The following is an 18,608-nucleotide window of genomic DNA, read 5'->3' on the forward strand; positions in this document are numbered from 1 at the left end:
TAAAACTTCCAATTAATCTTCTCCCGGTCAAGATCTTTATTTAAATTACATAAATTCACTTATTTATTTTCCTGTTTCTCAAACTCAAAATTTCTTGGAAAACCTCTGACCAATAAGCTGCACTTTTTTGTCAATTCGTTGGGAGACGACTTGGGATTCATACTCCCAGTATTTTTATTCTAATTTTGTGACAACCCTTTTAAATTGATAAGCGAATTTTCACTGGTTAAGAAATGTACTTGCAACGTATTTATTCCATTAAATTCTTAATCGGTCAATTTCCGCCTCCGTCAGTGTCGCCTTACTAGGAACCATATAGGTTCTCATCCCTTCCTTTTTCCTTTTCCCCCAAAGGGAGGATTTCAACTTGATTGCCGAAATTGGAGTTATATTTAGAGAGGACAGAGCACGCATTTTTAGACCCTACAGAAGATGCTCGAGACTAGTCTTGAGATGATGCCTATAGACTTATGTCCCAATGGTGAGAAGAATGTGGGATAGATGGTCTTTATTCCTTAGACTTTGCTTTTCCTCACTTGTGTAGCATTTTTTAAGGGTAGGACTTGATATTTTTCTTTTCTTTTTTCAACTCGGATACCAGTTAGGGATTTTCTATAAGAACCAAGTATTTTGAAAACTTGTCAGTTGTATATAAGTTTATATGTATATCTATATATAGCTAAGCATGCCAAGTTTGTATGAACTAACTTAAGATGTATATATGTATAAAAGTTTTTCTGTAATCTTGTTGCTATTTGATTTTGCTATTAGTTTGGTAGTTATTTTATTTTGTATATCTTTGATGATGTTTATGGTTTTGCTAACGTATTTATTAAGAAAAGCATATGATAAAAATAAGCTAACATACGTGATCCCGTTAGTACGAAAGACTCATATGTAGTAACTATTATCGAGTCTAGAGTTTTATAGGATTATTGAAAAGTGACACCTGATGACTGGCAGTAATCCAGACCTGCCAAAAATTGGGTTGTTACATGGATAAATCCAAATATTGCACCTTTCACCAGAAGCATGGGAACACTACTGACGAGTATGTAATAACCAAAGACCTGTTAGAGCGATTAGCTCGGCAAGGTCACCTAGACAAATACATCAGTGGACACATACAAAATCATGCCACATCCTTTGCCGACCACACCTCGGCAGGACACTACTCCCGAGATAAAGAGAAGATGACTCATCATCATCATGACCAACTACGAGAAGTTATTAACTGTATTTCAGGAAGCTTCGCATGTGGAGGAGCAACCAGCTCAGCACGGAAACGTATATACTGAGCTATGCTCTCAGTAGAAGGCAATCCAAGTGCAACTCAAACTACTCCATACCTTCCACAAATGACGTTTCGAGAGTCTGATTTTCATACAAACACAACAAATTTGGATGACCCAGTTGTGATTTTCATCCAGTTAGGAGACCTTTTGGTTCGTAAAGTGTTACAAGACCCTGCAGTGTAGATGTTTTATTCTATTCAACATTCCAAAAAATGAAACTAAGCAATAACTTACTCCAACCTTCTACTGGAGACCTGGTCGGATTCTTAGGTGAGCATGTTCTGGTATTAGGATCTGTGTGGTTACAAAGCACACTGGGTAATCATCCTTTATCTAAAACTGTGGACGTGCAATACTTAGTTGTTGACTGCTTTTGTCCTTATAATTTAATATTCGGCCGACCTTTTTTTAAATAAGTTCGACGCTATTGTCTCTACCATTCCTCTCTGTGTTAAGTTTTCTATGCATGATGATCTTACCGCAACTATTCACAGTGATCATCGTGAAGCTCGGTAGTGTTACAACATCAGTCTCAAACTGCCAAATCAAGGAAGAAAAATTAATTCAAAATTAATTTTTTTTGAAATAATTAAATCTTGATTCTATTTGTTAATCACAAAATTAGTATTCTCTCCAAATTATATGTAATAAATATTTGAAAGAAGAAAAATAAAAATATAAATTAAAAAGATAAGTAATAAAAGTTGAAAACTAAATAAAAAAATTTAAAAAATATGTACATAATAATAATAATAATAGCAATATATTTTTTTTACATGAATAATACTATGAAATTATTTTTTAATTATATTTAATTATAAATTTAATGTATTCTTTATAATTTTATGAATTTATTTGAATTATATTATTTTATTAATTTTATTTTTTGTAAACCAGAAAAATAGAGAGAGATAGAGAATGAGAGAGAAAAGAGAAAGAAAGATAAAGAAGAAGAAAATTGTTAATTTTGGAAAAAAAATTAATTGTAATGAAAAATATTTTATGGTATATTTTGGTTTGTCAAATTAATAATATAAAATATAAAATATAACTTATAAATTATATGTAAGGTGAAAATAGTAAAGAGAAAATAACAGAAAAGGTGAGAAAGATAGATAAGAGGATGGGAAAAAAATTTATTAATTTTGGAGAAAAATATTTCATTGGCTCCTCATACTTTCCCATTTTAATAAGAGAGCGTCTTGTGATATATTTGATTGTTAAATTAATAATGTAATATAGTTATATTTTAATTTTAATTTTAACTTTAGTTTTAAATTCAATTCTAATTAAAGGATGTCATGTTGTATACTTTAATTGTCAAATTTATAATTAATTATTGATAATGATATATAAAAAAAATGGAGGAGGAGAAGAAAACGTGACTCTTTAATTTTGAAGAAAAAATTAATTTCAATTTCAATACCAAATTAACATGTGGCATAATTTTACTCCTCTTTAATTTTGAAGAAAAAAATTAATTTCAATTCTAATACTAAAATGATATGTGATATATTTTAATTGTAAAATTAATAATGTATAATAGTTAATAAATTTTTGTATCGAAGTCCAATTGAAATTAAAGAAGTATTATTCTCTAATTTGACATACAAAAATGTTTGAAAATAAATTTACTAAAAACAACTAAAACTTATCTTCTTTATTATTCTTTAATATATATAAAAGGTTCAAATAGAGTTCACCCAAATGACCCAGCCAATAATTATTTAGGTGTATAATTTATTTAAAAATAAACAAAGTTACATGACCAACAAAATTTATTATTTTGGTCCACACTCGATCAATAAAAGTATTTTTCTTACTAAATTCTAAAACTTAATACCCAAAATATTAACAAATATTAATAAAAAAGTATTTGCCTTCTAATATCTGTCTTTTAGAAATAACATAAAATAATTAGGGTTTTGGTTTAACCTCTATGGTATTGTTGTATTTCTAGCTATGGTGCATGTGGCAATGATTTTCGGCATATGGGGCATGTGGAGTGTAACATGAGCCATGGATCAACACAAGCTTGGTGAAAGACATGGCCACAACCAGGAAGAACCCTCAACATCTCAATCTCTTTGTAATCCCCTAAGCATATGATGCATCCACCTCCAACACTACTTTTCTTCATTACTTCATCAGAATATGACATCTTAGGAGAATTCTCGTAACCCGTGTCGATGTGACCGTCTATGTGGCCATGGCAGTGACCGTGCTCTAAAGACTCGGCCACTGACACGGACACGTAAGGTGATGGAACATCGACCGGTGTGTGGAGTATGGTGGGGATTCTTGGAGGCCTGAAAAAGCAAGAATGTAAGAAATTTATGGTCTTAAACAAGAATATCAAGCCAAATATGAATGCCATGGCATGAGTGAAACGAAAAGCACTGTCGTTGGAGTTATTAATTATCATCGTTAAAACAAAGTTTTCGTTATCGGAGTCGGAGTTGGAAGTGGAATCGGACATCTTCAATGGAGAAATTGTTGTAGTGGGGTTGGAAGAGGGTTAATGGGGTGGGTGTGTTTGTGTGTGATCGATAATAAGGGATTAATTTAACAATTTAATTTCTATAAGGTATTTTGTGTGTTGGTTCGTCAATGTCCTTTTTATATTCGATCATTGCATTAATTAAATACCATTATAATTCTCCTATTGTAGGAAAAAGAAACGGAACAAAGATAAAAAGAAATTAACGCATCAATGCTATATTTTAACAAATTTTTTAAGATTTTTTTTATGGTTTGGTTGAATTTTTTTATTAGTTTTTTATTTTTGTCTTATGCTAATTTTTTTTTTTAAAGATCAAGCTTTAAATATTTTGGTTGTAAAAATTTTGATACTATATCATAAACATATAAATAATTATATTTTTAACAATTTTATTGTTCATTACAAGTTTAAAATAAAAAAAATGCTATGTGAACACACAAAAAGTAATCATTATTATATATTTATGTATAAATATATGTGTGGTTTAATTATATATTTTTTAATTTATATTATATATATATATAACTAATTTAATACTTAATTTTAATATACACATAACATTATTATTTAAAATAAGTAAGAGAAGTTTGAAGTATTTATTATATATTTTGATAATTCTATTCTTTATTATAATATATAAAATATAAGATTTAATATTTTCTAATATAATTAGATAATAGAGGTAAAATATAATAAATAATTAAAATTTAGGAGAATTTGAAAATGAGAGTTTTAGTCTTTTAGAGGAGTTGTAAAAGACTAACAAATATCTCTAAAATTTTCCTCTGATCTTCTAAATAGTAAAACTCATGAACGGTTTTATACTCTCAAATATTATTGAATTTCTCAAATAATATTGAATTTATAAATTTTAAATGAGTTTTATTATTTTAATTTAAGAATAATTAATTTTTTTAAATTATTAATTTTCTCATTTTAGAGGAGTTTAATCAAATTAATAACATATTAAAAAAATGAAAACTTTTTAATTTTTACTCTTCTAACGAGCGAGTGTATCTAGAATACACTCTACAAAATTCCTTATTTTAATTTGTTGGTTTGAATTGCCTTTTAGTTTTTTTTTTTTTTTTTTGAGGAGCTTCTATTTGAATAATATGTAGGTAGGATATAATTAAGCGGATAACACAGGAGAGATCGACAATGACTTTACGCAAACCTATGTACAATGACAATCACCTATTCAATTGTTTTCTCAACTATGTATGTATATTGGAGAAGTTGAAGAGATATAAATATATAAATTATTTGAACAGCCAAGTAATGAAATAAAAAATTAAATTAATTAATTAAAATTTGATATTTTCAATACTTTTGTGATGCATGCATTTGTTGAACAAATTATCTTGCAAATTATTGGATATTAATTAGAACGTAAAATAATCGCATAAGTATTGAATAATTATTTTGCAACAGCTAAGCATGCAATTATTCCCCGTGTATTTAGTTTTAAGAATATACCACTTACAAAAAATATTATATGCCTATAAAAAATCAATTACTATATATTTATATAGAAATATATTTATAATTTAATTTATTTTAATATATATTTTATACTAATAATTAATTTTAATATACATTTAATAACATATATAGCTAGTTGACCACCGAATCATGAGAGGTCAATGATTTTTAAATGAATACATACGTGTACTTGCCTTTTTATATAGTTAACAACTTTTTAAGGTTTTACCTGCATAGTTTAAGGAGTAAACTCTAAATTCTATTTTCAACAAAAAAAAAAATGCATATAATATAAATAAAATAATCTCTTAAAAATAACAACTTCGTGTTTCTTTCTTTCTATTTTTTTATGGGAGAATTTATCCTTCACTATTAAAAATTAATATTTAAAAATTAATATATTAATTCTTTACAATAATACATGTAGAAAATGATCAATGATTATTATTTTAAACCTACCTTGACATTTATATATATGTTTTGTCAAAAGACAAAATTAGATGAAGAGACATGTTTCCACTTAATACATTGATCTTTAAAAATGTGTTGATGGCTTCCTAAGGGATTTGTCCACTTGTTTTAAAGTAACAATACATGTCTCCCACTAGATAGAGATTAGATAGAGACACAATGTCTGTTTCTTAATTAAGTTGTTGGAACCATTATCTCTGTACTTGAAAACATAAAGTTCATTAATGAATCAAGTATAGAAAGTTTTTCCAATGAAAATTCCTCTATTCCCTCTCCATAATGGAAAAAATTCTAAAGAGAGAGATCCTTAAGAACTGTGGGTAATCATGGTTTTCTAGCTAATGGACCCATCACTTATTTGTCTTTAGCATGCATGTAGCAACTAATGTAGACAAATAACAACTTGATCAAAGTGTTGCCAAAGTATATATGTCCCAAGCATATAAGAATCGGAATTAAATTAAATTTAATATGATAGTGTAATGTGTATCGTACTTTTTAAGTAATCAAGATTCACTTTTAATTTTATTCTAGCTACTATTTTATAGCTATTTTTTTAAAATTGTATCTTTTCTTTTTATGTATGTGATTTTTTCCTTACAATTTTATAAAACATATTTACTTCTCATATATAAATAACATTATTCTTCTGATAATTTTTTAAATTTTATATTTTGTATTAAAAATTTTAGTTAAAATAGTAGATCATGATAATTTTTTAAACTTTATATTTTATACTAAAGACTTTAATTGAAGTGGAAGATTATGAAAACTTTTCAAATTTTATATTTTGTACTGAAGACTTTAGCTGAAGCAGCAAATCATGATAGCTTTTCAAACTCCATATTTTATATTGAAGACTTTAGTTGAAACTGCAGATCTTGATCAGATCATGACAATTTTTTAAACTTCATATTTTGTACTGAAGACTTTAGTTGAAGTATCAGATCATGATAATTTTTCAAATTTCATATTTTGTATCGAAGGCTTTAGCAGAAGCAGCAGATCATGACAATTTTTCAAACTCCATATTTTATACTGAAGACTTTAGTTGAAGTGGCAGATCATGATCAGATCATGGCAATTTTTTAAACTTCAAATTTTGTACTGAAGACTTTAGTTGAAGTATCAGATCATGATAATTTTTCAAACTTCATATTTTGTATCGAAGGCTTTAGCAGAAGCAGTAGATCATGACAATTTTTCAAATTTCATATTTTATAATGAAGACTTTAGTTGAAGTGACAAATCATGATCAGATCATGACAATTTTTTAAACTTCAAATTTTGTATTGAAGACTTTAGTTGAAGTATCAGATCATGATAATTTTTCAAACTTCATATTTTGTACCAAAGGTTTTAGCAGAAGCAACAGATCATGACAATTTTTCAAATTCCATATTTTATATTGAAGACTTTAGTTGAAGTGGCAGATCATGATCAGATCATGATAATTTTTCAAACTCCATATTTTGTACTAAAGATTTTAGTTAAAGTGGCAGATCATGACAACTTTTTAAACTCTATAAGTTTAGTTGAAATATTAGATTATGACAGTTTTTCAAACTCCATATTTTGTACTGAAGTCTTTAGTTGAAGATTATGACAACTTTTTAAATTCTATATTTTGTATTGAATTGAAAGATTTAGTTGAACTAACAGAACACGACAATTTTCTAAACTCCATATTTTATACTGAAGGCTTTAGTTGAAGTGGCAGATCATGACAACTTTTTAATTTAGTTGAAATGGCACATCATGATAATTTTTCAATTTAGTTAAAGCGGCAGATGATGACAACTTTTCAATTTAGTTGAAGTGATAGATCATGGTGCCTCACTGCTTCGTAGTATGCTACATTTGAATTCGAGTTTAGTCTAGTCAATGCAGTGTGTGTGAGTTTAAGTGTATATCCAAAAAAGACTTCACATTTTGGAATTGACAATCATAAAGTAAGAAATTAATTTTAGAAGCTGAACTGAACTGAACAATCTTAAAAGTTAATTACAATAATTATTTCTTGCACAAGTTCAACCAAAAGTTTAAAGTCTAACATAGATTAGTGTCTCTATGAATCAAAATATTCTTGAGCCTTTAAGGTAGCATGTTGTCACCATTTTATCACTCCTGTAAATAAGAAAGACCGAAACAAAAATTAGAAACAAGATATAACACTAATTATAATTTTTTTCATTAATTTTTATCCAAAATATTTAAAAAAAATTTGACAGAACTTCCCCTAAAACTTTGATATTTCCACCGTCTATGGTTCCAACAAAAAAATTCTATTTTTTGAAACAAAATAAAATTATTTTAAAAAATATATATACATAAATTTTTTTATTCTTAAAGTGTTTAACATTTTGAAAAAAAAATGTTATAAAATATACTTATATTTGTGACAAATAATTAACTTGTTATAAATAATATTGAATTTTGTGACAAATTAATTTTTTGCTACAAAACAATTGGAGTTTTTGAAACAAAAAGATATTTTGTTACAAAACAATTGGAGTTTTTGAAATAAAAAAATATTTTGTTACAAAATATTTAGAATTTTTGCAACTTTTTTTGTTACAAAATATTATAATATTTTGTAACAAAATACCATTTCGTTACAAAAACTAACGTAATTTGTAACAAAAAAAAAGTAGGTTGTTACAAAATATTATCATATTTTGTAACAACTTGTAATGTTGTTACAAAACATTATTCTTTTGTAACAATTACCAATTATTATTACAAAAAATTATTTATTTGTAACAATTTTAAATTTGATACAAAATTTTTGTACAAATGTTTTATTTTCTTATAGTTGTACTGAACTGGAGGCTTTAGTTGAAGTAACAGATCATGATAATTTTTCAAATTTCATATTTTATACTAAAGACTTTAGTTGAAGTGGCAAATCATGACAGCGGCTAATCATGACAACTTTTTAAACTCCATATTTTATACTGAAGGCATTAGTTGAAGCGACAGATCATGACAACTTTTCAAACTTCATATTTTATACTGAAAGCTTTAATTGAAGTAGCAGATCATGAGAATTTTTCAAATTTTATATTTTGTATCGAAGGTTTTAGTTGAAATAGCAGATTATGACAACTTTTTAAACTCTATTTTTTGTACTGAACTGAAGACTTTAGTTGAAGTAACAGATCATAACAAATTTTCAAACTCCATATTTTATACTGAAAACTTTAGTTGAAATAGCAGATCATGACAATTTTTTAAATTTCATATTTTGTACTAAAGACTTTAGTTGATGCGACAGATCATGCCAACTTTTTAAACTTCATATTTTATACTAAAGGCTTTAATTGAAGCAGCAGATCATGACAACTTTTTAATTTAGTTGAAGTGACAGATCATGGTACCACAATACCTCGTAGTATGCTGCATTTGAATTGAATTTAGTCTAGTCAATACGGTGTGTGAGTTTAAGTACATATCCAAAAAAAAACTTCATATTTTAGAATTGAGAGTCATAAAATAAGAAATTAACTTTAGAAACTGAACATCATAGTCTTAAAAGTTAATTATAATAATTATCTCACTTATAAGATAGACTATAATTATATTAATAATATTTTAAGAATTACTAAACCGTCTTACTAACTATTAAAGTATACTTTCTCACTTTAAGTAATCACGATTCACTTTTCATTTTATTCTAGCTACTATTCTATAGCGCCTTTTTAAAATTGTATCTTTTCTTTTATGTATGATTCTCTCTTTACAATTTCATAAAATATATTTACTTCTCATATATAAATAACAATATTCTTCTGATAACTTTTTAAACTTCATATTTTGTATTGAAGACTTTAGTTGAAGCGACAGATCATGATAACTTTTCAAACTCCATAATTTATATTAAAATTTTAAATTTTGTACTGAAGACTTTAGTTAAAGTAGCAGATCATGACAACTTTCTAAACTTTATATTTTGTACTGAAGCCTTTAGTTGAAGCAGGAGGTCATCACAACTTTTCAAACTCCATATTTTGTACTAAAGACTTTAGTTGAAGCGGCAAATTATGAAATTTTTTTAAACTTCGTATTTTGTACTGAAGACTTTAGTTGAAGTATTAGATCATGATAATTTTTCAAACTCCATATTTTGCAGGGAAGGCTTTGGCAGAAGCAGCAGATTATGACAACTTTTCAAATTCCATATTTTATACTAAAAACTTTAGTTGAAGTGGCAGATCATGACCAAATCATGACAATTTTTTAAATATCATATTTTGTACTGAAAACTTTAGTTGAAGTATCAGATCATGATAATTTTTCATACTCCATATTTTGTACTGAAGGCTTTAGCAGCAGATTATAACAACTTTTCAAATTTCATATTTTATACCGAAACTTTAATTAAAGTGACAGATCTAAATCATGACAATTTTTAAATTTCATATTTTGTACCAAAGACTTTAGTTGAAGTATCAGATTATGATAATTTTTCAAACTCCATATCTTGTACCAAAGATTTTAGTTGAAATAGCAGATCATGACAATTTTTTAAATTCTATATTTTGTACTGAACTGAAGGCTTTAGTTAAAGTTACAGATCATGACAATTTTTCAAACTCCATATTTTGTACTGAAAGTTTTAGTTGAAGTGGCAGATCATGATAACTTTTCAATTTAGTTGAAGCGGCTGATGATGACAACTTTTCAATTTAGTTGAAGTGACAGATCATGGTGCCTCACTGTCTCATAGTATACTGCATTTGAATTCGAGTTTAGTCTAGTTAATGTAGTGTGTGTGAGTTTAAGTGTATATCCAAAAAAAACTTCATATTTTAGAATTGACAATCATAAAGTAAGAAATTAACTATAGAAGCTGAGCTGCACAATCTTAAAAGTTGATTACAATAATTATCTCACATATAAAAGATAGACTATAACTATATTAATAATATCTTAAAGATTACTAAACCGTCTTACTAACTATTAAAGTATATTTTCTCACTTTAGAAGAGTCTCAATAAGCCCTTGTAGCGGCCAAGGGAGCAACTTCAGCAAGAGGGGTGGGTAATGGAGAGTTCCTACACATTGGACAAGAAAGGTTTAGCCTCAACCATACATCAATACAATCCCTATGAAAAAAATGGCCACAATCAGGTAATAGCCGTAACCACTCTGAGTCTGCATAATCTGCCAAACATATTGAGCAACTAAGAAGTTCTGTTGGATCATCTGCCTTTTGATGAAGCTTGGCTTGGGAGAACAACAACATAGGATAACTTTTGAGGATTGATTCTTGCATTTGTTGTTGCTCCTCACCAATTTGGATTGTTATAGAGGATGGGTCTCTGTCCATGATCACTGTCCTGTTTGAATTGAAACTGCTATTGGTTCTTCCGGAGCTTGGTCCGGTTCGCTCGTCTCGAATCCTGCTTTTGCTGCAGTAGTATGCAGTGAGAGCTATGAATGCCATCAAGAGGAGGAAGCCAAGAGACAAAGAAACCGAATAATACGTGTATCCGGTTATGTCCTCTTGAGAGTCCTCAGTAGAATTGGAAGTGTTGTTCATGGAACAAAGGAAAAGCTTCAAAGTGTTGCTTTATGAAGAAGAAACTAAGAAGATGCACTATGTTATACTATGTTACTCTTTCTACAAAGGAGGATAGAAATGTGGCCAAGGTGATGGATGAAATTGTGGGGGTTAAGTGTTAATGTGTAGGCAAAAGGAATAAAATGTCAACTTGTGTGGGGAGTTACTATGTGGTGGTGGCGGTTTGTGAATATACCTAACGATAGTTTTGTCTCTAGTTGGTGGCGGCTACATGCAATGCAAGTGTCATATATAATCTTGACAACCTTAATCTAAATTGTCTATTCATAAAACTAGGATTTTTGGTCCCAGCCACCACTACCAACTTATCTGGACAAGCTTTAAGTAGGTTGCTTGGATTCAAGTTTAACCGGATCAAAGTTCTTATGGAGGGAGAGACTTAATAAAATGATAAAGTAACGAATTAATCACTATTAAATTAAGATACAAAATTCAGATACGATAAGAGTTACAAATTTTATGATAATTAATATCTTGCTTTATTATTTTTCATTTCTTCTTATTTTAGAGGATTTAACTTCATTAATATTACTAACTTCTTCCTACCTTTTTCTTTTATCTTCTGTTTGCTTTTTAAATATCACCATTACTTTTTATTGTTTACATAACACATTCGAATGTATTAATTTAGAAATATAAAAGAAAAAGTAATCAGTTTTATTAGATAGATAATGACTTTTGTGAACAATATGAATAATATACTTTAGAATTGACCCAATAAAATAAAAAAATATTCTATTCCTAAATTACTTTCTAAACACTAACATTAGAATAACCATTTGCACACCTAATTCAGTCGTTATTAAGCTGTGCATGAATAAATTAAATTAAATCAAAAGAAATAACAACCATCTAATTAAAAATCAACATAATCATCTGCATATTTATTGAATTAAACATTTAATATATCTATTATTCATATTATTTAATATTCTTATTATCTCCTATATTTTTTCAAAAATAATAGCAAGTTAACAACAAATATCTAGCATGCATTTCTTCATAATCATCCAAATAATAATAATAGAAATAATGATTTAGACATAAGTCAACTGTGATTGCTCTATTTTAGATTTTTAGCACTTCAACGACTTACTCATTAATAAGATTATTATATGTATATTTTCCTTCCAACAAGCAGTAGAATTTTTTGGATGGATTAGCGTAAAGGGGTTCCCCTTTGTGGATATGTAACAATTTTATAATTGGAAACCCGATATAAAATGAAAAATGGAATCGAGTTAAGAAAAATACCAAAATAGTCAACTTACATTATCACTTTGGTAAACGTACTCCGTTTATCATAATATATATAAACGGTTAATTAATTATTTTTTGTTTCTTCCATTTGAAGCCAACCCTCATTTCAAAGGGTAAAATCAAATCGATGTGACTTTGAAAATTTAGCCTAGATAAATAAATTAAATTTTTTTGTAAAAAAAATTAAACAATAAATATTTATATTAAAAATAATTTATAATTAAATTATTTTATATTTAATTTTTTAATTTTAAAAATATTTATTTTTAAAAAATAATAAAAAAAATTTATTATAAAAACTTTTTTTTAATTTTTTTATAAATATTTAAATAATTTTTTAAAAAGTCACAATTTTATTTTAAAAATTATATCAACTATTAACATTATATATTTTCTATTTTCATAAGTTAAAAGTTAAAAAAATTACTTATAAACCTATCTAAACCGACTCTTATTTGTATACAATTTCGAAGTAAAAATTCCTGCATCATCTAAAATCTCAATAGTCACTGAAGTGGCACTGCTCCAAGAGTGAAGAGTTATTCACTTTATTCACCTGATTGGACTCAAATCAGGCTATCAACAAAATTAATGCACACTTGGATAAATCGGTAACCCATTCTCCTTACCACAATTCATGGCACTTTCATATGGATATAAAGTAACTATAGTGCATAGAAAACTCCCTTTTTTCTTCTTTTTCTTGTGTAGTACAAATAATTCTTTTTTCTTGATAAAATAGTATAGTACAAAATGTCAATCATGATTCCAAAAGGCTTATTACAGGAAATAAGTAGCACAAGTCAAATAATTTCCAAACATCCCCAGACCAAGAAATGGCTAAATAAATCAAGCAAGTTCTGCACAACTTTACAGGGCCCTGACTCATGTCTGCATCGCACAGATGACAAAAGAAGAAGCAGCATCATTCTCTAACCTAACCACGTAAGGATGCCCGGGGGACGGCAGGTAAACCCAGTTCATCTTCATTCTGTCAGTATCAAAGCAATCCAATCAGAAATTAAAGCTAGATAACATTTTGAATGATAATAAATGAACACAGTAACATTCTAGTACAGAGCCTCAGCATTTTGTATCAAGGATCACTGGTCATTACTCACTACTAAGCAATAGCAGATGCAAAGACATAGGTTGACATTAATAAGGATAATTTTAAGTGTATGGGGCATAATGCTGCCGCTAAAAAGCTTAAGACAAGCCTAAATCAGGATGCCGAGAAGTGAAGAACCTCTTTAATCCCCGCATTTGAACCCCATCATGTCAGAACAGTTACAACTACACTGAAGTGAAAAAGGCAAGCGTTTTCTTATTAGAAGCTAAAGATGGAACGAAATCATACTTGGGGATTGGATCTGCCAGCTGGTACTGTTGTTTGTCCTGTTGGAGCTGGAGGTAGGTTAAGCTCTGCCTCCAAATCAGTTTCTTTATCAGGTTGGAGATAGGAGGGGACACCATCAGCTTCAGTTTCATTTCCCATGTCTAATTCCAATGCATCAAGTTCTGTTTTAACCCAAAAGAAAAAAGGAAAAAGAAAAACGAGAGATAAACAAGACAACCAATTCCGAATAAACAGCTGCAGAACCTCACCATTCAACCCAACCATGCAGCCCCATTACACAGGAGCTTTGGCCATCTTTCCATCATTTATATCAAAAGCTTAAAGCAGTCCATTAACTTACCACCCATAAGTTCATCCTCGTCAATGTCGTCAGGCACATTATAGCTTCTACCCAAAGTCTCTTGGATTTCATTACTAACATCCATCAGGTCCATCATCTCATCTTGCAAGTTCTACACATAACATGGATAACAAATTAAGACCTGAGATTCTCACTATTAGTTAAATAGAATTTATAAGAAGCAGAAAGAGAATGCAGACATCAATGTCTTGTATCTTCACAGTTTTCATCATCCCCTTCAACTCCTTGTTGGCAGACTTCAAAGCTGACATCTGAAAAGTAAAAGATAACGGGGGAGAAAAAAAAGAAGTCATAAACACCTGGTTTTGAATTCTATCTTGACAAAATATTCTTTGGAAGTCATATGATTTCTGAATTTTGAAAACTTAATACAAACAAGAACAAAAGTACAATGCACAATTAATAACAATTCTAGGAAGAGACCCCCACTCCAATGACACATACTATTCATCCACTACCTCTGATGAGGTAGGCAGCAGGTTCCAAACAGGGTACAGATAAAGCTCCGCCTCGAACCATTCCCCTTAAAGCGCTAACAAGACAAATGAATGTTTTATAGTGAATATGATTGATTACCCCAGTCAAACTATATTCATATAGCATAAAATTGGAAGAAATTTTTCAAGTTGTTATAGCCATCCAAATAATTTGTCCTTTAAATTAAAAAATAGACCCTTTGGATTAATCTCAAAACAAAATGACATCCCAGTAGGTCACAAGGCTCCCACCATTGTAGGGTTTAGAAAGGGTTACACAAATACAGCCCTACCCCACCATGGAGAGTGTTTTACTCACTAAAACCTGTAACTACTAGGTCACATGGAAGCCTCTTACCAAACGCAACCAATCTTTCCTTCTTTCTTTTTCTTTTTTCTTTTTTTTTTGGAATTTTTTTGAAAACATAATGGAGAGAGGCATGCCATAATTATTCAATTTAGACAGAAGAAACCTTTGAGTTTTGATGATATGATGAATTAAAACATTCACATAGGCCATAATAATAATAACCAGTAAATATAGTGAAAAAAAGAGCACAACAGAAAACTTTCAAAGAATACTCTAAGCTATTTGATATTTGGGTGCATACAGTTTGTTGAGCATCTTTAATGCCCTCAGCAGCAAATTGAACTTGATCAAGATTGAATGTCTGATTATACAGCATGTCCCGTTGACCTTCATACCTGACAAGAGCGTAGTGTAATACTATATGAGTACACGATGAATCATTCACATTGCAAACTTTTGGGGGAATTTTAATTCTTCAATTGAAAATCATTCCAACCTTAATGAGAATATTGCAACCTTATTCCTACACTTGACCTACTACTTTAGCATAACCAAGTAGCTACCACATTAAACACACTAAGAAAACAATAATGAAGAACTTACATTCGCTTTTGCTTAAGAACTCTCATAGCCCTAGCTTTAACAGCTTCCTGGGCAGGACCAGGTCTTGTTTTCTTGATCTGCTCCTTATATCTACTAAGTTCCGCATCAAGTTTCTTAATTTTTTCATCCACTGAATCTCCACGTTTAGTAATCTAGAACATCCAAATATATATAATAATTAATAGTTATCAACAAGAACAACATCAACAGATGAACATAATTTGAGTCAAATATGAATGTGTTTGGACCCCCAAAACCTATAGTTGAAGCCTTTGATCTCCAAATTCTAGGGTTTGGAGCCAAAACCTTAGTTTCAAAATTAAACGTGGCTTAGTTTCAAAATTAAACGTGGCAGCTAAAAAGATTTAAACAGATCTGCGGCAGTATCAAAGCCGTAGAGAAGATAGATCAGATGCAGCACGCGAATTGAACCAACGAAAGCGAAAATTTAAGAAATTAGAAAGAAAAAAATTGAAAACAGACCCTTTCATTGGCATCATCAATAGAAGGAGGGGGGTCTTTGTTCTTCTTGACACCGAAGACTCTCTTCATTCTCTATTCTTTCTTCTTTTTCGGTTTGAATGGAAGTTGAGGGAGATGAAGATCAGAAAGCGCGGTGGAGAGTTGATTTTTTATTTTTTATTTTTTTTCGCTTTGAGTTTTGCGAAAAACGGAAAGAATTAGGATTGCGACGCTTTTGTTTAATTTTGATTTCTTCTGCTTTGGATTTGGGTAGAAGTTTCCATTAATTGTTCTCATATATAAAGTCTACGCGTTTTGCCTTTTTTTAAAAAAAAAAAAAAAACCATCAACGTTAAGGAAACCAAATTTGTTTCAGCGGTCAGATTTAGTTTTTAATCTGTGTGTTAGTTGCTAATCATTAAAATTTACAAAAGTAGATATCATTATATATTGAATATTTTTAAATTATAATTAAAATAGTCATTTAAAAAATATAAACCAATTTAAAAATTTATTCTTATAAACTTACAATTATCCATTTTTATATTTATATATATACACTCAAAAATACTCCTTTAAAAAGAATTTTTTTTAGTATAAAAAATCTAGAGAGAATTAGATTTACCTAAGTGATAAAATACACCAAATTCTTTCATATATAGATGATTATGCCCAAATAAAAAAAAAATAAGATTCACATTTTACAGGTTATTTTTAGAAGACAGGTCTTAGTGCAGTGGTCAAAATGAACTTGAAGTTGAGGCTCTGAGATTTTACAATAAGTTTTTCTATGGTGATCTTCATGTGGACTTAGAAGTAATGGATATTCAACTCAGACTTTTTTCATAGGCTTGCATGATCTACGAAACAGATTTCAAAAGCGGAGGTCCATAATGCAGTAATAGAGATTAACTCATTTAAGACTTGGGAGTTGATACTTTTCAGGCTTTTTTCTTTAAGGAATACTGAGATATTATGGATAATGAAGTTTGGTAGCTTGTATGCCAAGCCTTTTCTGGTGACTTTCTTAATGCTTCTCTTTAATACTTTGATTGTTTTTATTCCAAAGATTAATAATCCTATTAGAATGAAAGATTTTTATCCAATTAGTGTTTGCAATGTTATATATAAGGTTGTTACAAAAGTGATGGTAACAGGTTACGGCCTTATCTAACTGAGATCATAGGAACACTGCAAGGTAACTTTATTTCAAGAAGGAGTACCTCAAATAACATCATTTTAGCACAAGAAACTTTACACTTCATGAAGAAGACTAAGTCTAAAAAAGAAACTCTTGCTCTCAAGATTGGCCTTAAGAATGATAGAGATAACTGGGATTTCTTAAAGCAAATTCTATCTATGTTTGGACATGTCGTCATGAATAGACTTATTATGTGGTGCGTCAGATCATCTTCTTTGTCTATTATGTGAAATGGTAATAAGTTGAATAATTTTCTGTCCAAAAAAGCGCTTTGCCAAGAGAACCATTTATCACCCTATTTTTTTGTCATGTGCATGAGAGATTAAGATGTTATACTTCTCATCAAGTGGAGCAGAAACTGTGAAAACCAGTAACTATTTCTAGAAAAGTTCCGTCGATATCACAATTAATGTCTGTTGATGACTTTGTACTCTTTTATTAAGCAACCAGGACACAGGTTTAGTGAGCTCTACAATCTTAAATCTTTTTTGTAAAGCGTCTGATATAAAAGTGAATTTTGAAAAATCTAAAGAAATTTGTACTCACTGTTTCTAGACAAAAAGGATATGTTCACAAGCATTTCTTCCATAAGATTTGTTAACTCATTAAAAAAATACTTGGGAGTGGGGTTAGAACACTCTAGATCATCAAAAACTGATTTCAATGACGTCCTAGATAAAATCTAGAAGCAGCTAGCTTCGTGGAAAGGTAAATTTCTCAATAGAGTTGGGCGAATTTGTCTTGTAAAGTTTGTGATTGCCTTCATTCCTATTTATAGGATGCAAATGAGCTATTTTTCCAGTGCTACTTGTAATGAAATTGATATATTGGTGTGACAATTTGTATGGAGTGGTGCAGCCAACACCTGGAGTCAACATTAATTTCATGGAGAACTCTTACCATTCCCAAGAGGTTCCACTACAAGAAAAACGTCGAGTACCATCGGAAAAACAAATAAAATTCGATGGTAATTTAAATACCATCGGAAACAATCAGACGGTATAAATCTCGTCGGTAAATGTTTGTTGTCGAACTTTTTTTGTCCAACGGTAATTACCGTCAGATTTTGCGAAAGAATATAGTAAGCGTGAAAATAGATCGTGTTGGATTTTACTGTCGAAAATTTTCGACGGTAACATTGGTGCCGCCTCGTTCATTTTTCCGCTATATTACCAACAGATTTATCCGACGGTAATGCCGAGGGAAATGTTTTTAAATTTTTTTTAAAAAAAAA

The 18,608-nt window shown here is 29.4% G+C and overlaps 2 protein-coding genes and 1 long non-coding RNA gene across 3 annotated transcripts; all 3 read right to left on the minus strand.

The window, feature by feature from the left end:
* Positions 1–877: 877 nt before the first annotated feature.
* Positions 878–3,952, minus strand: LOC112709417 (uncharacterized). The gene is made up of 2 exons (XR_011866005.1): positions 3,231–3,952; positions 878–1,832 (listed from the first exon to the last, which is right to left on the minus strand). It is a non-coding gene; the product is annotated as an uncharacterized lncRNA (long non-coding RNA).
* A 6,795-nt stretch (positions 3,953–10,747) lies between these two features.
* On the minus strand, positions 10,748–11,299 carry LOC112713056 (RING-H2 finger protein ATL70-like). Its single transcript, XM_025765826.3, has one exon. The coding sequence runs from the start codon at positions 11,297–11,299 to the stop codon at positions 10,748–10,750; it is 552 nt and encodes a 183-aa protein (XP_025621611.1).
* A 1,767-nt stretch (positions 11,300–13,066) lies between these two features.
* LOC112711453 (vacuolar protein sorting-associated protein 60.1) lies at positions 13,067–16,516 on the minus strand. The gene is made up of 7 exons (XM_025764121.3): positions 16,195–16,516; positions 15,712–15,863; positions 15,410–15,503; positions 14,502–14,573; positions 14,302–14,413; positions 13,962–14,122; positions 13,067–13,592 (listed from the first exon to the last, which is right to left on the minus strand). The coding sequence occupies exons 1-7, from the start codon at positions 16,261–16,263 to the stop codon at positions 13,539–13,541; spliced, it is 714 nt and encodes a 237-aa protein (XP_025619906.1). The 5' UTR covers positions 16,264–16,516; the 3' UTR covers positions 13,067–13,538.
* Between the last annotated feature and the right edge of the window lie 2,092 nt (positions 16,517–18,608).

Source organism: Arachis hypogaea, chromosome 9 (genome assembly GCF_003086295.3).
Source record: "Arachis hypogaea cultivar Tifrunner chromosome 9, arahy.Tifrunner.gnm2.J5K5, whole genome shotgun sequence".
NCBI lineage: Eukaryota > Viridiplantae > Streptophyta > Magnoliopsida > Fabales > Fabaceae > Arachis > Arachis hypogaea.